The following is a 21,523-nucleotide window of genomic DNA, read 5'->3' as shown; positions in this document are numbered from 1 at the left end:
AAGTACTCGTTTTAGGACATTGGGACTTTATTGTCCTCTCATTTGAGGACATTGGGACATAATAATTGTTGACAATGTTCAGGTTTTTATACTTATCGGGTCTTACTGATCCCTGATAGCTAGGAGAAATTAAAAATGCATACCAAACAAAAATTCTGGTCTCAGGAGGATATAGACAGTGCAGGTTGGGGGGAGGGCATTGACACAGCGGGCCCTCCAACAACAAGCTGGTTGGAGAAAGGGCCCTTATGAGTGATTGCCACCTTGGAAATATGCTTGTTTTCAAAGAGCTCCCAGTAAATTAAAAACAGTGCCACTTGTTATTTGCCCTTGAAAAAGACAAACTCACCTCTGTCATGTTATTTTTTCTTTTTTTGGAAAATAGTCAGAAGCATCTATAACTAAATTATATGCGTATTCCAAATAAGCTATGAGAAACTATTAAAATTGTTAAATTAAATGAATAATTTCTCATTTTCTTTGGTATTTTTTGTGATATACAGACATACAATGATGACCGCTGGCTAATATGTATGTTAATATTATCCAGTGTCAAGTCCCTGATCATGTGATGAGACGATATGTGCACAACAGCGTACACTATTGAGCCCGTCATAACAGTGTGCACTGGGGCCTGTTGTAACTAGCCTACCTTATGCCGCTGAGCTGACCTCTCATATATCCTCCTGAGATCTGAACTTTTGTTTGGTGTGCATTTTTTTACAAGCTATTTGCGATCAATAGGACCCAATCACTCAACATTGTCAATGATTATAAAGTCCCAATGCCCCTTGTCAACTTTTGAGTCAGGATCAGCTGCAGACTGACTTGGCAGAGATGGCTGCCATCTTGTTTTTACATAGATTAGTGTTTTGTGCTCTACCTGCCACTAGATGACACAAAAAGTGTCCACGGAAGAGGACAACAGGCCTAAATCAAGTAAAATGAAGTATAAACAGACATTACAGACAAGTACATACATTTAATAACCACATAGAGACACACAGAAAACATTTAGAGAGTGTTAGACATTTTACACTCACAGTCAGTGTTTTGAAAATGTCCTTTGGTTACCTTCCACTCTGATAACATTGACCTCTGTGTGCTGTGATCTTGTCTTTCAAGTTGCAGAAACCTGTTTCACTCCCTGGTCCACTGCATGACAATGACCAAACCTTGAACCAACTCCCTGCTTTAATGCTTCAATGGGTTTTTTTTGGATATTTTTTTAGGCGTTTTAGCCTTTAATTGATAGGACAGCTTAAGTGTGAAGGGGAGAGAGACAGAGGGAAGGACATGCAGCAAAGGGCCACAGGCTAGAGTCAAACCCGGGCCGCTGCGGCAACAGCCTTGTACATGGGGCGCCTGCTCTATCCACCGACGCCCCATGCTTCAATGTTTTCACAGTAAATCTACCTGCTTACATCCATGAACAATATGTGACTGTGTGTGTTTCACTAAAAATCTCAGAGCATTCTGAACTGAATTCTGCTTCTTGTCAATATGTTCTCCGAGCTCGTCTGCTTCCAGAATCAACTCTAACAAGGGTCAAGCCAGTAGATAACAAACTGCAGGATATGTATCACAGAACAATGTTGATCTGCTCCTCAGAGGCAGCTGCTGCAGGAAAACCAGGGAGCTTATGGTGGACTAACAGAAGACCAGGACAGGACACAAAGTTGCAGCCATGACAGCAGACAAACCTTCAAATATGGGTGCTGCTGTAAAGAAGCTACATATTCTAAAACATGGATGCTTCACATACACTTTCAGTCTAGCAGCACAGACAATCTATACAGTCACCATAATTTCGAGATTTGTGTCACCAGTTCAGTATCTAACTAAATGTCTCCCCTCCTGTTCCTCAGGTATGATGTTGAATAATGGCTGGAAAGGTGTTTTCACATCATGATGTCACAGTGACCACCAAATGTAATCAGTTTATTGTTGAATCCAAGTAGACGTTTGAGATGAACTACAAAGAAACAAACTACAAAAATGGGCAACCAGTGACATAACTTGTCTTTAAATGAAAATCTTTGCCAAGAATGAATACCGAATCAAATTCTTGTGTATAAAACAATCCGGTAACACTTTACTTGAAGGTATCTACATAAGGGTGACATGACACTGTCATAACTATGACATGACACTGTCATGAACTTGTCATAAACATTATGTACATGTCATTAAAGTTTATGACTGCTGTCATTAAGTGTCATTCGGTTTTTGTAATGACAAGCTGACATTGTTTGGGTTGTATTGATTATGACAACTTGACATTAATTAAAGTGACATTACCAGAAGGTGTCTTTGTCATAACAATAATAATCATTATGTCAACTTGTCATAAACACAAAAAGAGGTGCATTTCTTGTTAATGTCAAGCTGTCATGACAAAGACATCTTCTGGTAATGTCACTTTAATTAATGTCAAGTTGTCATAATAAGGACATCCCAAACAAATTTAATGTCAACTTGTCATGACAAAGGCAACGTCTGGTAATGTCACTTTAATTCATGTCAAGCTGTCATGACAAAGACATCTTCTGGTAATGTCACTTTAATTAATGTCAAGTTGTCATAATAAGGACATCCCAAACAAATTTAATGTCAACTTGTCCTGACAAAGGCAACGTCTGGTAATGTCACTTTAATTCATGTCAAGTTGTCATGACAAAGACATCTTCTGGTAATGTCACTTTAATTCATGTCAAGTTGTCATAATAAGGACATCCCAAACAAATTTAATGTCAACTTGTCATGACATAGTCAACTTCTGGTAATGTCACTTTAATTAATGTCAAGTTGACACAATCAAGACAACCCAAACCATGTCAACTTGTCACTTGTTCTTGACATGTACATAATGTTCATGACAGGTTCATGACCGTGTCACGTCACAGTTATGATAGTGTCATGTCACTCTTATGTAGATACCTTAAAGTAAAGTGTTACCAACAATCCTTTCTCTATTTATATTTGTTGGCTTAAATGTGGTTTTATGCAAATAAAAAAAGAGCAAAAGTCTGTTAGTTTAAAGGGTATTTATTGATAATTAAGGCACAACTGTACATCAGCGACACAGAGCTGATATTTTCACACAAGTAACAGTGAAGACTTATTCATGGCTTGTCAGTGCAAGGCAGTAGTGTAGTCGAGGGCTTAGCCTGGTAGGTAACACAGAGTGCAGTTGGTGAGCCAGAATACGTTGCTCTATCCACAATTCCATTAATGTATCAGAATAACAAATTCATGCATAGATGAATTAGAAAGTATTGAAAATATTACCATGGATACAATTATACAGATGTTAAATATGCTGGCTGATGTCACCAAACTCACCCTATCATATATGAGTTTATTAACAGGAGTACGAGCTTATTGACAAAACGTTACATGTGCCTTATCAGAAAGTATTCAAGTATTGCAATTAACGTGTGACAATTAATCAACACATTCTGCTATCTATTGATGATGTCACCATATAACACACAGCTGGTCAGAAGTGACTCAGCGGCCTCTGAAGCATGTGAGTGATTAACAGAACGCAAACAGTCTGGTTCGACTCAAAGTCAGGCGGTCGAACATCAGATTAACTATCAGACACATTTCAAACCTCTTTGGTGACGCGGCACACATGCAGTCACTCTTTCACACAGACACAAAAACACAACCATACAGAACTCCATTCACTTGTTTGATCTAGCTCTATGCAGAAAACTGCATGTTAAGGACACAACAAAAATTCTGTTTCCCAGGACACGTCACCATGGACACCCTGCTACAGCTTTGTGCACGAGAATAAGGCCACTTCAGTTTAATGTAATGTATCCTGGTATGTAACTACCAAAAGAGATAACAACACACCTGTATTGCTACATCTGCAGTGCAATCACTTAAAAGGTAACACTCTTTCCCTGCATACTTGTAACCACCATGATCATTATTACAGTCTGATGTGATAATTTATACAGAACACTGACTGGTTAAAATCACACATTTCCATGTTTGTGAGAGCTTAATCTCAAGCTTTAATTTATGTTACTCTGATAGAGCTGAAAAAGTAAAGGAAACAAGTGATGGTTAGAAATGTGCTCAGAGGAAACTGAGAATGTCTTCAGTCATAACAAGGAGGATTCATTGTGTGCAACAATCCTGCAGTTTTGGTTGAGTCTCTTCTACTATCTGACCACTCTTGACATCCTCAGTGGCAGTTTTGGCATTTAGGATGGCATTTCTGGTTGTTGACGTTGCAGCGACATCCTCCGCTGGTGTCTCCAGCACCCTTAAAAAGCATCAGAGAAACAGTCAACCTTTAACTTACCTTACAACAAATACTTTTTATAAGTTCCCCTCCAGACACATTTTAAATACTCTGCTATCATTAATACTTTGTTTAACAGGGTTTTCTCACATAAAAACAAAAAATTACTTTTGTTACTGTCTCCCTAATGAGAAACTCTGAATCTGGCCTTCGCCCTGCGCACCACTACTGCTTGCTGGAGATATTGCTTTCTGCTTTCTCCAGTGCTCAAACAAAGTGTGGAGATAGGTCTGGCTATACGAGACTAGCACTCACTTGAATGGTGAAAGACCAGCGTGCATTAAGATGGGTAACGTTAGCATTAGAGGGCACATAGGAGAGATTTAGCCATACGTGTCTGAGCCACAGTCAGACCCAGACGAAGGGGTCAAAGGTTTGACCCATTCGTCACATTCATCACCGACATGAAGGACTCCGGCCATGAAACTCTGCAGCTTATGGATGAGGTGGCAGCGTACATCGAGATCAAGACACCCAGGGAGGATCCTTTATGAGGTTTTGTTGTGGTGGAAGGAGCATGCTAAAATGTTTCTTAACCTGGCAGCGATTGCACAGAATGTTTTTGCCATCCTGGCATCGAGCACAGCCAGTGAGAGACTTTTCCTCTGTTGGATTTGTAATATAAGGATTGAGAACCCAGCTTTATGTGAGTGACTGTAGACTGTGTGTGTTTAATCACGGGTTGGGGTCGAGTCATGGGACTTTTATTAACAGGTGCAGGCGGGTGAGGTTTTGACTCAGATATATTGACAGGTAACAGGTTGGTTCTGGTACTGAGCTTTGCGAATGTAGTAATAATAAAGAGTGTAATTGCACACTCTACTGTGGTTGCTGTCAAAACTTAGCAACACTAATGCAAACTCTGCTGTCTGCACTGACATGTCTGCTCTGCACTAGAGGATTCAGGTTTCTTCACTGGTGTTGTGTCAAAGTCTGTTCCCCTGTGTGTGTTTCCTATATTAAACAGCAAGCTTTTGTATATGTGATGTACCTAATCTGGCTTGTCTGGTGTACATTTAAATCTAAGATTTAAGCCAAGCGCAGAGACATTGTCCCCTTTAGTAGAGGAATGTAAAAAAAAAACCCACCTCTCTGGTAACAAAACTTGCACAGATACAAGTCAGTATAGTCAAGTTGAAACATTTTAGGGGACATAAACACAAGAAAAACATGTTTTTGAATGGAGGCGGGCTTTAACCACCATGTTTTGGCTGTATATCCTCATTAGGGTCAAACTTTTATGACATATTAGAGGGACAATAACCACATGTTTGTTCTTAACCAGGGGTTTATGATCATACTTCCAAAGATGTAGACCACCTACAGAATGCAGCTCCTAAATCACAGTTTAAAATTCCCGAGGGTGTGGGAGATCAGGTAGGTACATTTCTTACCCTCGGTCCCCAGCGGGGTCCTCTGGTTACCCAGCAGATCTCAGTGTGACAGACAGTGCAGCGCAGCCAATCACATCCATCCCTCTTCTGCACAATGATGCCACACTGGGGACAGTGCATCGCCTCGCCTGACTGCACCAGAGTCTGTTTGTGAGACAGAAAATTAGTTTCCATTTCTCTCTGGGTTATTACATAATCTGTCTCTGCACTCAGACATGGACTGATACTCATACTGTTCAAGTAACAGCAGCTCCAAAAACAGTGACACACAGCTTAAAGGGGCGCTCTCTTTCCCTTACAGTGTGTACACATATACATGAGGGTATTACAGCTTGCCTTGAGTAGATGTGTTGTCCTCCTGGCAGCTGAGTCATTTATAGCGCGGGCTGCAAGGTCATCCTGGTATTGCTTACAGTTCATTCCCTCATGGATAGACTGAGAGGAGAAAAATAGAAACAGGGACTGAAAAAGGTGCCATCATTTTTTTATGTCTCTGATGTATAAATATAGAAACACTTCTGTCTTTAAACAGCTGTTAGCTTGAAGAGACGAGACCAAGTTAAACCATGTGATGACTTTCACATGTGTGGTGTCCATTGCCTCTTTCAAGGGACTTCTTGTTTTTGATTAGCTCTGACAGACTGATTAGTGCAGGGTACAACCTTTACCTCTATCTGTACCATGGTTATGCATTCACTTATAGCAACATTTAATGCACAATCTTGTGTGTTTAAGTAAACCAAGACATTTTCCTATAAACTATGAGAGTAAATGATCAATACTGTAGTATTCGTGTGTATTGTGCACATATTTTATACCTTGCAAATCAGGCAGTTGTGTTTCCTGCAGACGGGGCAGTGGAAGACATTGACTATGTCCTCATACACACACCAGCCCGGACAGTCCGGGGTGGCACAGTGGTAGCTGCCCTCACATCGAGACTCTGCCACTGACAGGCCTCTCTGCAGCCAGCGCTCATACTCTTCTGCTGGCACCAACTGTGAAGGAGCAAAGGAAAGGAATTGGAGAAATTGCTCCTCAAACAGAGGCTACATTCAAACCGTCGCCTGTCATCAGCAGTCCTGGTTGGATCACAGTTTATTGGTTCACATTTAGCAGCTGCGAAGGTTGGCGAACTGTTGCCTCATACTGCTGAAGCAACGAAATGCTGTCCACAGGGAAAGAGGCCAAAGTCTGGGCTATAAAAAAACAAGTAGCAGAGCAGTAGCTCCAGCTTCTTGGCTGGTACTGACAGTGATGAAATGAGCTTCTCCATTTAATGCACAGTAATAATTTAGGCGCTAGTTTTAAAGGTACAGTGTCTTATGTGTGAGAGTTGATGCTGTATGTGTTGGTGTGACTCACAGCTCTGATCTCCCTCTCCTGCAGGGAGCAGGAGCAGGAATATGTGTCATCTCTGTAGGGACAGGCCACCTCCGGCTCCTCGCTCAGCATGATGACTGAGCATAAGCACTCCCTGGGTAGACATACATACATGCACACACAGACAGTCCCAATCATGAGAAACATCTTAGATATTCAATCAGACTAAAGACAAAATATGAGCTTTACATCTGCCTGATTCTCAAAATCTCTATCTCTCTTGCTATCTTACCTGCAGAAGCAGTGGAGACACTCCCTCAGCAGCACCCCCTCTCCAGGCTTCAGGTCCACGTAGCAGATCCGACAGTCCACAGGCTCTGGGTTAGGCAGCAGGTCCTGTCCGTCCATCATCACTAGCCGGGCAAAATTCTCACTGCGCTCCTCTTCCCTTGCCTGGCACAAGGGGTGGTGTTGTTGAGAGGGTTAAACCTATAGTGCTTAATCTGTTCCCCTTCAGTTTACATTATAGAGGCACATTCTCGGCTATATTTACACAGTCACAATACAGATGTGCACACACACTAACTGTGTACAAACATTTTATTTCAATCTGTTTCACAGAGTATATACAATTACAAGTGCAAAATTACCAATCAGGCTAATACATTCAATTTAGAGGCAACTTTTACTCTTTAGGGGTCATTAAAAAGTCACTTGATGCTGGCAGTCAGCAGTGATCATGATTATGGATCAATATAGGAAAAAGTCTTCAATGACCTTTCACTACAGTTTGACCGATCCAAATTGCCAGGGGCTTGTACCACGAAGCAAGATTAGTTGCTTAGTGAGATATCTTTGGGCAAAGCTGGTTCATTTTTAACTGTGGTGGATGAGCATGGTAACCTACACTGCACGGCTGCTCCGGAGCAGGTTAGCCAATCAGCTCACCAGCGAAACAGAGTCCTCATTCCTACAGGATCCTGACAGGGACAAAGTTTACAAGTAGTGAAGCCAGGTAACTCCACGAGAGCCAGAGTAAGTTGAACTTGCTTTGTAATACAAGCCCCAGGGCCAAAAAGCATCAGTGTGTTTAGTTGACAAAGAAAATCAATCTTTTCCAAAAGTCAATATTGGCCTCTAACATTCAGTATCGGTTAGATTCTACTTTTCACCAGCACAGTTTGCACATTTTCCTAAAATGTGTCACCAGCTGTTTTCATACTCTACTATAAGGTCTAACAAACATGAAAAACCACAGAGGCCAGGGATGCACCTGTGTCACCACCTGATTAGGCTGCTATAAGCCTTAAAGGGACAGTTAGCCCCAAAATCAAAAATACATATTTTACCTCTTACCTGTAGTGCTATTTATCAATCTATATGGTTTTGGTGTGAGTTGCTGAGTTTGGGAGATATTGCTCATAGAGATGTCTGCCTTCTCTTGAATGTAATGGAACTAGATGGCATTCAACTTGCGGTTTTCAAAGCTACCAAAAAAAAAAAACCCTGCAAAACTCAACAGCAAAGTCTCTTGACTGAAATCATTACCCAGTTACACTAGTTAACCCACAGACCTTGTTATGAGCAGTTTTAAGTAGGAGCTATAATCAGCACTACAGGTAAAAGCAATAATATTTGATTTTTGGGCGAACTGTCCCTTTAAATAGGCTTTGGTCATATCAGTGCATCTCAAATGAGCTCTTTAACCTACATTCAACTTCAGGATTGAAATAACAGGACCATATGCTTTCAATTGAAGCATAAAGACGTAGACATAGACTTGTGCATGATAACTTCCTATGTGATATAAAAGTGAGTGTCTGAAGAGTGCAAAGGAAACGGTGATACAAGTTCAAACAGTCTGTGACTGAAACATAAATAAACATGGTGCGTAATGTACGCCTGTGTCTGTGTGTGTTCAGTAGTCCTGGTCCAGGTTATACAGGAGTGAGTTGTTTTGAGCCCCAGCACTCCTCAGCACCTCTCTTCTCCCTTTCTCCTTCAAAAAAACAGAGACAGAAGAGAAGAGAGTCAACCTGAGAGAGCCTGAGAATTTGAATTCAAATGTCAACTTTGAATCAATGTCTTACGTCGCCCTCCTTAGTATTTTGTCCAATTTGGGGCCCAGTGTTGCCTTGCAGCTTTTTTAATTTGACAAAATATTATTTGACCCCGCTTGTCGTTGAACCTATGTAACTGTCACCAAATAGTACGCCAAAATACGGTTTTACTCTAAGTATATATGGGTGTATGACTGTATATCTAAGACTGTAGGTGCACGGTAAGTTTGATGGTACAGTTAGTTTCTCATACCTGCTGGTATTGTCTCATCGCCTCCTTCTCCTGCTGGATCCGTCTGAGTTCCAGTGCATCAGGTCGGTACCCCCCCGGGATGACATAGCTCTCGGGGCGGTTTGTACTGCAGATTTCACAGCCCGGCCGCGTTGGCTTGTTAATGTAAGTGCAAGAAGGGCAAGACCAACCCTGAGGCACAGAGAAGTGTGGTAAAGAGTAGGTTTAACTTGATCAAATGGCTCTTTTCTTATGACCTATCTTATTGAAACATTAAGTTCTGAACATTGTGTGAATAAATTTTTTTTTCCTCTGATTAAACTGCTGCCTATTACCTGGGTGGAGACTGTGCTGGGGCTCAGCGCTTCATTGAGTTGTGGCATCTCTAGGTTGATGAGATCTCTGATCTCAATGATGTTTCCTCTCTCTGACCCACCTGAAACATTTATGAAGAAAACCTAGAATTACCGCCTCTGCGCACCAGTCACGTTTCTCTTAAAGCTGACATCCATGTCTGCAAAAACAGGAACACTTACAGCACATAAGATCTATACAAGCACAGTTTCAAGGTGGACACCCAAGATAAGTGTCATCAATTAACTATCCCCTCTGTTCCTGAGATATGACATTGAATAATGGCCAGAAAAGTGTTTTTGCAGAACATTGTGTCATCACAGTAAACTTGACCTATGACCTTTTGGATATAAAATATCACCACTTCATTATTTTATCCTATGAGACATTTGTATGAAATTTTGTCATAATTAGCTAATGGATTCTTGAGTCATAGCCAAAAACATATTCCGTGAGGTCACTGACCTTGACCTTTGACCTTCAAATGCAAAATTCTAATCAGTTTATTCTTCAGTCCAGGTGGACGTTTGTGTCAAATCTGAAGAAATTCCCTTAGATGTTCTTGAGATATCTTGTTCATGCGAATGAGACAGAAAGGTCACAGTGACACTGACCTTTGACCACTTAATTCTAAGTAGTTCATTATCAAGTGGACGTTTGTGCCAAATTTGCAGAAACTCCCTCAAGGTGTTCTTGAGATGTCATGTTTACAAGAATGAGACAGATGAGGTCAAATAGACTTGACCTTTAAACTATGACCACCTAATCTAGTCAGTTCATTCAAGTCCAAGTGGACATTTGTGCCAAATTTGATGAGATTCTTGACGGGTTCTTTAGATATCATGTTCACAGGGATGGGATGAATGGACAGATAGACAAACAGATGGAACAAGATGCAAATACTTTTGCAACTGGTGCTATATGACCAGAAAAGGGCTGTGGCATTCCCTTTTGCTAAAGAAGCAGAAAACATGCACCACTCCTGACTGGTAAAAGCTCCCACTGGTAGATGAAATCATGCAAGTTGCCCATCAGGAAACAATATGGCGGCTGGCATGTAACAAATGATCTCATATTACAGATTACCAGTAAGCTAAAAAAAAAACAACAACAAAAAAACGGCAACACAGCAACGGAATCGTGGTTTATATTTAATCAGCACTGCCTAGCTTTACAACTTCTTTGTGTACGTGACAGTGGGCAGACAAAAATAAGGGAACTGCAATCTTTAGATTGAGCAACAGGCCTTGAGCCAGCGAAATGAGTAGGGAGATCTGGGCGCCGACAGGATGGAGGGAAGGTTACCACAGTTAATTTACACATACTACCCACAGTGGCATGATACAGAGCTGGTTGAAAAATCGGCAAATTTATCTGTAGTGTATGTAAGTGCATACCTTTCTACAATATATATATAGTGTGTTTATATAATTTCTGTCAGAGGTTCCCACCGTCTGTTCCACTAACATTCTTTGTCTATTTTTAATTCATTAGAAATTGGTCTAAGAGAAAAAACACTTCACTTTCAGATGTAATACATCATGTTTAACAACATTAGATTATTACATTTACATTTCTACTTTTTGCATTTTTGCTAACGCCCTCACTCACCAGTTTTGCCGCTGGTGTGCAGTCTGGGAGGCAGGGTGGTGTAAGGCCTCCGCTCCAGAGACGAGGGGCCATTTGCAGAGGTAGCAGGGAGGGGAGAGGTGGTGAGAGACAGAGATGGAGAACTGAGGAGGAGGGCACTCTCTTGGTCCTGATGGAAAACTTGGTGAGTCAAACGAGCGTGACGGGCAGACAGGAGGTACAAGAAGGCTGTGTCGCCGTCCTGACGAACCCCATACGAGGCCAGAGAGCGCTGGTCGGTGCAAAGACACTGGCCAATCACCCAGCGCTGCACCCGAGGGTGGAAGCCATACTCAAGAAACATCTGAGATGGTAGAAAACCAGAAGAAAGACAAAGACGGTTCTGTAAGGCAAATGTGACTTGGGATTTTGGGCTACATAAATAAAACTGACATGACATGATTCTTTCAGGACACAAATGAAGGAGGAAAGATGCAGTCTCCAGACTAACCTGCTGTTTCAGCGCTGCGGTTGTCATATGAGGGAGAACTTTCACAGTGACACAACAGGATGAAGAAGAATCCTCAACTGCAACAGTCAAGCTGTTAGATAAAATGAAAGACAAGCTGTTAGCCCCACCGTCTGTATAAACTGTGAAGTAATCTACTTTATATCACATCTTAAAGGTCCAGTGTGTAGGATTTAAGGGGAACACATTGTCATAAATGGAATGTAATGTAATAAGTACATTTTATTTAGCGTATAATCACCTGAAAAAAAAACTGTTCTGTTTTCGTTACCTTAAAATGAGCCGTTCATATCTACTTTGGTGTTTTTACCGCTTTAAAACACCAATTGTTTGTTTTGGAGAGGAAGAGACCTCTGCGAATAATACGGCTCACAGTAAAAACTTCCTGACCGTCTGGATTAAAAAAAGGTGAGCACACATTAAGTTATCAGAGAAGAAGAGTGAGCACATAATAACGTAATGGGCGAGCCATCCGTCTCCGAGATGCCAAACAGCATCAGAGAGACACTGATTTGTAGCATGAAACTGCTTTATTTAGTGTTTTAACCGGTTTTAATGACCTGGTCCATTTGTTTCAGAGAAGAAGAGACCTCTGCGGATAATTCAGCTCATGGTAAAAAACCCTGAACATAAACACTGAAGGAATTCACGCTGGAAGAAGTTCTAGCTGTCAGCAATCTGCAATTTACCACTAGATGCCACCAAATCCCCCTAAATCTTACACACTTCACTTTTAAAATATATAATTCAACACTTACTGACCACCAATCTTGTTAGTGAAATCATAACTCAGGGTTCCCACTCATTTTTACCAATGAATTTTCAAAGCTTTTCTGAAACATTTTACCCATGATTTTATCCAAGTAGTTTAAAATAGACAGGCCTACACAGCGATACAGCCGTACATTATCAAACAAGCACTTTCCAGGCATTTGCAGAGAAGCAAACTGCTTGCATTTGATAACTTTACTCACTCATTAGACACTCACACCGCCATGTCCTTATAGGGGTATAGAAAAACCAAAGATCCTGTAGATGGCAATTGAATTTGACCTGGTGATTCAATCAGATATGTCTTCTTGATTTAATCACCAGGGATTGTTCAGCTAATCGCTGCTTGTAAATAACCTGTTAATAGCCAACTATTTGATCTAGAATCAGATTTAGTTGGAGACGACAGTCTGATGCTGCTTTACCAGGTATATCAACCTTTCTTTGCCTGTAGGCCACTTTTGCAAATTGCCAGGAGGCCAGGGGCCAGTAAAACATAACAAACATAAATAATTAATACATAAATAATTAATTAGGAATCCTCCTCTGTCAGTTTTTTGTGGGTAATTAAGCTCTATTTGGGTGCCTTTTTATGCACTCTGGGACTTTAATTACATACAAAGTACAAATAAATAAATAAAAATAAATTGCAGTGTGAATTCATTTGAATTTTTTGTAAATTAGAAAATGGTCGGAGGGCCACCTAGCACCCTATCGAGGACCAGATTTGGCCCACAGGTGCTATATTGCTATATTGTATGGCTGTACTGCAGCAGCCTTCCACTCAAGCAGCTGTCCATCTGTCACCAGCATGATTTAGCAATTTACCACACTAACAGTGAATATTCAGTTTTGTAAGTGTCTCAAATCTCAGTGTGAAAGTGTTTCCACATTTTCCCATTTCTCTCTTTATGTGACATCATGTTTCTTTCCCCCAAAAAGAGGCATGCAGCCTTGGTGATGATGCAATGCCGGTCTGGTCTATGTGTATCACATCATACTAGTGACGTTTTATTGGTCACACAACGCAGCACTAGATTATAAATAAGTAATAAAAGAAACATATTTTGTGAAACAAGAGACATGGTTTGGGATTTTTATCAACACATTTTAAAAAATGGCCAAAAAAGTGTATATTCAAAACTTTTACAGATCTAAAGTCTTTTGATTTCTAACCAATTCCAGGCCTGGAAAACAGTTCATAACTTTTCCAGGTATTCCATGACTGTGGGAACCCTGATAATTGATAATGACAAAGCTCGTACTTGATTTCAGTGTCTTCATATTCTTTGGCAGAGGGCTGAATCTTGAGCGCCGCATGTTGTCGAGCGAGGGTGGCAGCGAAGACAGAAGCCGACTGCATGTCACCTGCTTCTATGGCTCGGGTCAGCTCTATGCAGGTGTCCTCTACAGATGGATACACACACACGCACACACACACACACACACACACACACGGAAACACAGACAAGCCCAAACAAGTGAACCCATGGGCAGGTGTGTGCAGAGGATGTTGCCATACCTCCAAACAGCCACTAGAGGGCTAAAAATGATTAAATGAATGAATGAATGAATAAAATGAGTGAAGGAATCAGTGAATTAGTGACATCACATCTGAAATAAATAATCACATAATCATTCATAGTGAAGGGAATATGTGTACACACCTGTTCTTTGCAAGGCCAAGGTGCTCTGGTGCTGGAGACCATCCAGGGGGAGCTGTGGACCGTTATCTTGAGGGGCGACTGCCGAAGAGAAACGTCAAAACAACAAAAAGCATTGTGTTAACTTCGTCATTCACATGTATGTGAGTGAGTAAACAAGAACATGTTGTGTAAGTAAGCACAGACCAATTTACTGACTTCCCTCTGAAGCCAAAATATGAAGTTGAGATTAACTGCAGTGATGTTACCAAGCACTGAGCAGGGCAGTGAAGAGCTCTTTTGTTCAAATAAATAAATAAATAACCAGCTCAATTCGCATGAACTAGGTTCACTAAAGGGCAGATGGTTTCCACAGAATCATAACAATCAGGGGGTTTCTACGACGACGTACTACACGTCTGAAAAAGCTCACAGGATCCTGTCACAAGGTATCAAATATTTACACTTCCAAATCATTTTGCTGTGGCTGTTATCTGAAAGAACAGTGAGTGTTTAACAAGAAAGACAACTGACCTCTGTGCGCTTCTCTCAGTGACGACATCACCACCGTAGCCCACTCGTGGGCCTCCTGCTCACAGCGGAAGTTGAAGCTGATGCGGTCATGTGGAGGCGCTGCCAAACTCAGCTCGTGGCACTTGGGGGACTTCACCTCATAGTTTACTGTCCTCAGATCAAACTCAGCGATGGTCTGGAGAAAGAGGAAGAGAAAGCAGAATGAGTGGAGATGAGGTTGGAGGAATTGGGGAAGGTAAATTAATCATAGGTTACGTAATATATATGTGCAAAAAGGCAACTACATGCATCACTACACGTGTGGACTTGGATTGATTAATACATAAATTAAACATCTTATTATACTGTAACAAACTTAAAGGAATACATCACCCACAAAAATCCCCATTTGTTTCAGTTAGTCAGGTTGTGTTACCTTGAATTCATGAAGTAAACTTTGTTTTTCTTGCATGCCTCCACAGAAAACAGCAACACACTGATTTATTGATTGTTTAAGGACAATGTTTGACAGCGCAACTCGTGTAGTATAATCCAAGTCTCATGTATCCTTCTCAGTACTTCCAAAAGCATTTTCACAAAAAAACTTACTGGAGAGTCTGGCTTTGACGAGAGCATAGATTAGCTTCACATTCAGTTCAGTTTTAAATAGGAAAGTTATAGGGAAAATACATGTGTTTGGGAAGTAGTGAGCATACGACTGGATGCATGAGACTACCAGTTTTCTACCAGAATTCAAGGCAGCACGTCATGAATAATTTACATACAATTGGTCATTTAGTGGGTGAGGTAGTCCTTTAAATATACAGTACAGGCCAAAAGTTTGGACACACCTTCTCATTCAATGCATTTTCTTTATTTTCATGACTATTTACATTGTAGATTCTCACTGAAGGCATCAAAACTATGAATGAACACATGTGGAGTTATGTACTTAACAAAAAAAGGTGAAATAACTGAAAACATGTTTTATATTCTAGTTTCTTCAAAATAGCCACCCTTTGCTCTTTCAGGTGACTACCTCTTGAAGCTCATCGAGAGAATGCCAAGAGTGTGCAAAGCAGTAATCAGAGCAAAGGGTGGCTATTTTGAAGAAACTAGAATATAAAACATGTTTTCAGTTATTTCACCTTTTTTTGTTAAGTACATAACTCTACATGTGTTCATTCATAGTTTTGATGCCTTCAGTGAGAATCTACAATGTAAATAGTCATGAAAATAAACAAAACGCATTGAATGAGAAGGTGTGTCCAAACTTTTGGCCTGTACTGTAGATGCACTGAGAACATGTCAAACAATAAAACAGATATTATATGTTGTAAATGTAGAACTGATAACATCTGTTTAAAGCTGCTAATTTGCACGGCATAATACTGGAAGGTGTTTCTTATATTTTCCAACCAAATTTAAGATGAAAGCAGACTAGATATACGAAATACCCTCATGTGTAATGCCATGCAATTCAGCAGCACCACACACTACAGCCTCCAAACTAAACCATAATGTTAAATCTACAACAGTTTCAGCAAAATCAACTATTATCAACTTCATGAATGTTGCATTTATTGCAGAATTTCTGCATTAGAAAGCTTCAGTTTTAGCTTGGTGTACCCACATCACTGGGACTGAGTGTAGCTGCAATAACACTTGTTAAAAAGATTGCAATGAATTGACGACCAATATTAAAAGACAAGTTGATTTAAGGCTTGATGGTGCATTGTGCAAACGCAGTGGCCTAAACCCTCGTCCTCTCAGTGATTTCTAACCAAGGGGTTGGAAGCCTCCATGTGTCAGGAGCCAAATCGGAGGGGTCCCTATGATTATTAATAGGGTAATAAAGAAGGAAATAGTCTATCCCTCTATTCTTAGCTTTATTCATGTGTAATACTGGACATTTTACCTCTTCAGGCCTGTAATTATATCTAAATATACAGTCATTTACAACCTGTAATGGGAGATAATGCGCCTATATTGCTTTGTATCAGGAACTGTTTATTATTTATGAGAGAAAAGGGGGTGATACAAAGTGGGGGAGGCACTCTATATAGTACTGGGAAGAGAGTTGTCTTTTTTGGTTTGGCTGAGCCGAGGGACATTCAACTTTAAATGGTCTTATTTTGTAGTTATTTTAAATACCCTCAGAACCCCAAAACCCATCTTTTCTTTAATAAAATCCTAAATCACACCATTTATCAGAGTCATAAACTGTGAAATATGGTTATTTATTTCGAGGGAGAGACAGGGTTTTCCCCCAGTCACTCAGGAAGGCTCAAGGAAAAGTATTTGTAGCTCCAGGGAGGGTCGTGATAAGTTTATATGGCTCTGCGGTGCTGAATTACCTACTGGGCAAACTTCTCAACAGCCCTGACCTTCACAGGACCCAAAGACTCCAGGTTCACTGTGTGACGATGACTTTGACATTACTGCAAGTTATTTTGACAATATGTGCCAAGGGATGCACCATAATATCGGCCCGTCATTGGTATCGGCCAATATTGGCTTTGAAACATCTGTATCAGTTATCAGCATATCGGATATCAGTAACAAATCCACCATCATGCATCTCTAATTTTATCCCATCTGGCCACCCTGTCTATTAAAGGGAAAAATTATACCTTTATTGTTACATTTGATATTATGCTTATACATGTTGCATGTTCCTAAATAAATGTCCTGAAACAAATGACAACAATAACTGGCCCTGGTAACAAGCCAGTAAGGGACTGTACTTTACTTATCAGAGTTGGAAGGTGGCTGGGGTGTGAGTTCATTTTTTATTTTTTTTATTCATTTGTTATTTTTTAAATAACATGACAAATATTTTTCCTTAAGCCTCCCTGAGTGACTAGGGGAAAATGCATGACCCTCCTTTCACCATAAATAACCTTATTTCACAGTCTCTGGCAGTACTAAATGGTGTGATATTGGAGATTTTTAACAGAAAACATGCCTTTAAAAATGAACAAGCAGGTTTTGGGCTTCTGAGAGTATTTAAAATGAATAAAAAATACATCATATAGGGACGACGGTAGCTTGGTGGATAGTGCCACAACCCATTTACAGAGTTGCTGCAGGCTCAACTCCAACCTGCGGCCCTTTGCTGCATGCCATTCCCCACTTTTTTGTCCATTTCACACTATCCTGTCCAAAAAAAAGGCCAAATTAAAAAAAAAAAAAGAAAAAGACCATTTTAAGTAGAATGACAGTCCCTTAAACCAAATATTAAAAAACAACTCTCTCTAATGCTTAAAAATGATGTGAAGTGCCTCCTCTGTTTTGCACCACCCCCTCCCTTCTCATAAGTAATGAACAGTCCCTAAATTTGAAGTTTTGTGTCACCATATTTCCAAACACTGAATCCATACACCGAGTAGGGGGTTATATTTAGCATTAAAAGTCTTACTGTGGGCATATTTTTATAGATTTGGGGTGTTTCCCACTCACACACACATCACAACAAGCCCCACAGTGCTTCTGCCCTGCTGCTGTGCACTCACCACACTCCTGCCAGCCCCGCTGCTGTCCTGGAGCGACAGCCGGAATTCCCCGGATTTCCCCGGGTCCATGCTCAGCTGTAGGCGGAGTGACTCATCACCTGCTCCAGGAAGACACAGCGGCCGAATACCGGAATGGCACACCGACACCCGAACCGACATGAGGACGGTGTGGCAGCCAAGTTGTGCCTGCGAGGCCCCATAGTGAGCGGGAAGGGCGGCGGACTGGTCCGCAGTGTAGCCCGGGCTGTGAGTCCACCCGCCTGAACTCAGCGACATCCTGCCGACTGACTCATGTAGGAAACAAACACACGGGGCCCGCTGGGTTGTTTACCCCCCTGTTGTTTACCTGCCCTTTGATTTGAGGATCCTGTCGCGATGTTTCTCACATTGTATCCCGTCGCTGGGTGTTCAATAGCCACACTGACAACATGAAACAAGTGCGTAGTCACTCAACTGTTTGGAGCGACTTCCAAAACTCCAGCAGGAGGTTTCACTTCTTCTTCTTCCGTCTTCGCTTCAGCGTCGTCTCAGGCAGATTTGGTGCTCCTGTTTGGCTGCGGAGCAATAATAGTGTTCCTCTGGATGTCCCAAACCTTTAAACCATCAAAATTACTGACAATAATTCCACACTGGTGACGCTGGGTATGTTGTTGATGCGAATGCTTTCACTTCGTATTGCGCATGCGTTGTTTGTAAACGGACGGTTGTCTTCTTCGTTGAATTTAAACGGCAGCTGTCGTTCTTACTGTCGCACTACTGCCACCTTCTGGAGGTGGTTAACTTGCATTGCCTGGGGGCCACTTTTGAATTCATTTTATTTATAAAGCACCAATATAACAAATCACAAGTTGCCTCAGAGGGCTTTACAGCAACTGGACCCTCACAGCAGATAAGGAAAAACTCCCCAAAAAACCCTTTAACGGGGGGAATAATGGTAGAAATCTCAGGAAGAGCAACTGAGGAGGGATCCCTCTTCCAGGACAGACAGACATGCAATAGATGTCGTACAGAACAGATGAAGATAATAAATTTGCAGTAATCTATATGACAAAATGAGACATAAAGAAAGACAGAGAGAGTGATACAGGACAATTTTAGTAATAATGTTATAATAATAATACCAGTAATTGTGGTACAATACGATGTAGGTATATATTAATATATGATAGTTTATGTATGCGACAATAATGAACATGTGTGTATAATAACAGTAGTAGTAGGAGGCATCAGGCAGCACCACGGCAGCAGCATAACCACGACACACGATCCAGGCGGAGCCATGATTCGAGGGAACCTGCCAGACAGCGCAGCAAAAAGGCTCTGGAGAAGAAGCCGAGTTAGCGACATGCAGTAATAGGACGTGAATGTTAGCAAATGAAGAACCAACTTTCAGAAACTGAGGAGACAGTGGGAAGGAGGTGTATTATAGGAGGTCCCCTGGCAGACGAGGCTTAAGTCAGCCTAACTAGGGGCTGGTCCAAAACAAGCCTGAGCCAGCCCTAACTATAAGCTTTATCAAAGAGGAAAGTCTAGTCTTAAATGTGGAGACCTGATAGCTGAAGGCTCTGGCTCCTGATCTACTTTTGGAGACTTTAGGGACCACGAGTAACCATGCGTTCTCAGAGCGCAGTGTTCTGGTGGGATAATAGGGCACTATGAGCTCTCTAAGGTATGACGGAGCCTGACCATTTAGGGCTTTATAAGTTAACAGTAGGATTTAAAATTCAATTCTGTATGCAGGGGCGTTTCGGAGACTTCAGGACATTCAGGGCTTAGCCCAAACCTCTATTGGGTCCAGAGGAAACTCCCTTAGCACATTTTTTGATAAACAAGCTCTATTTTGATGCTTTTTATACACTCTGGCACCTTGTGTATCTTAAAAGTAGGGATCAGGGGTGTAAACATAGACAGTGAGGTTGCACTGGGGCCTGTGGGGTGGAAGGGCCTGATTGCCACCTGGAAATATGCTTGTTTTCAAAGAATAACTCACATTAAATCTAAAAAAAAGGTGAAATTTTCTATACATGCCCTCAAGTGGGCAAAGTCATCTCCATCATAGTTTTCTGTTTTTTTCTGTTTTGGTAAAATACTATCAATCTGTAACAAATGAAATGCTTATTCTACATAAACTATAAAAATGATGTAATGATGGGTAGGATGGGTAATTAATGGGCAGTAGTATGTACGTTGATGTCGTCCAATATCAAGTCTTTGTTTAATCATGTAACGAGATGATATGTTTTACAGTAGCTAGTTTAGGTCCAAATCCCTCAAGACTAGCAGGCTGGGCACCCACCACCTTATCAGGGACCGTAAGTTGAGTATCACTGTCCTACAGTGTGCAGTTTGTCAGCTAATTCTCCTTGTGAAACTCTTCAGGAAATATTTGGGGGTGAAGTCAAGTAACCTGGGACCTCAGGTAAAATGGGACAATAAAGTTTTCCATCTTGAGCTCTTTACATGGCAGACAGTCACTGACCATGTTATTTAATTGTTACTACAAATGAGCTTTACATCAAACAGTCATTCTGATTGGTCTGAGATAACTGGGTTGTGCAGAGCAAAGAGTTAAAAAGATAAAAATCACTGGTCCCTGAAGTTGCAAGGTAAGCTACGTGGCATGGTACTTCTCTCCTTTTGGTGATAAGAATTCTGCAGCTAAAACAAGGTTATAAAAACAAAACATGGTTTTAAGATGTAGCATTTTATCAAATGTTTGACTTATACTCAAAATATATTCACAATACACTTTACTTTTTATGGGAAAGGGTTTTGAGTGAGTACTTAATGCATTCAGGTAAAATGGGACAAAAATAATTAAGCTTAAATTAGACACTTTCCTGAGGTGAAATCAGCATGTTTTAACTTCCAGGTGCCATTAAATCACAGGTTATGCTTTTGTGTGCCACTCTGTTATATAACAGACATTTTTTTTCATTTTTGTCACATAAAAAATATTAATCTTTTGTTTTTGGACATAAAGTATTGACATCACTGAACATCCATTCATTACAAAAACACTGGAATATTTTAATTATATTGTAAAATTATTTAATTATATATTACAGACAAAATAAAATTAAAAAAAAATCGAAACATCCTTCCATTAAGTGTTATGGGAAGTTCATTAGTTATTCATCAGCTAGTAGATGACACCACTTTATTCTTAAGGAACACAGTACAGATTCTCACAGTAATAAATGAGGTCTGTTTTCAAAAGCTTCTGGTTTAAGTTTAAATAGACACAGGTTGAGTTTATGGCCAATCACAATCACCCTCTGATTGATGTGTTT

General features: G+C 40.7%; 1 protein-coding gene across 1 annotated transcript; it reads right to left on the bottom strand.

Moving 5' to 3' along the window:
• Positions 1-3,032: 3,032 nt before the first annotated feature.
• Positions 3,033-18,644, bottom strand: shrprbck1r (sharpin and rbck1 related). Its single transcript, XM_033639079.2, has 14 exons — positions 18,231-18,644; positions 14,737-14,911; positions 14,227-14,304; positions 13,825-13,966; positions 11,771-11,861; positions 11,302-11,623; positions 9,672-9,772; positions 9,358-9,528; positions 7,337-7,497; positions 7,087-7,198; positions 6,540-6,719; positions 6,058-6,156; positions 5,722-5,865; positions 3,033-4,288 (listed from the first exon to the last, which is right to left on the bottom strand). Exons 1-14 carry the CDS (start codon positions 18,504-18,506, stop codon positions 4,208-4,210), a joined length of 2,133 nt encoding a protein of 710 aa, XP_033494970.2. The 5' UTR covers positions 18,507-18,644; the 3' UTR covers positions 3,033-4,207.
• Between the last annotated feature and the right edge of the window lie 2,879 nt (positions 18,645-21,523).

This window comes from Epinephelus lanceolatus, chromosome 20, assembly GCF_041903045.1.
Source record: "Epinephelus lanceolatus isolate andai-2023 chromosome 20, ASM4190304v1, whole genome shotgun sequence".
Classification (NCBI taxonomy): Eukaryota; Metazoa; Chordata; class Actinopteri; order Perciformes; family Serranidae; genus Epinephelus; species Epinephelus lanceolatus.
Note: the sequence above shows the minus strand (reverse complement) of the source record. Positions and strands in the feature narration are given on the sequence as shown.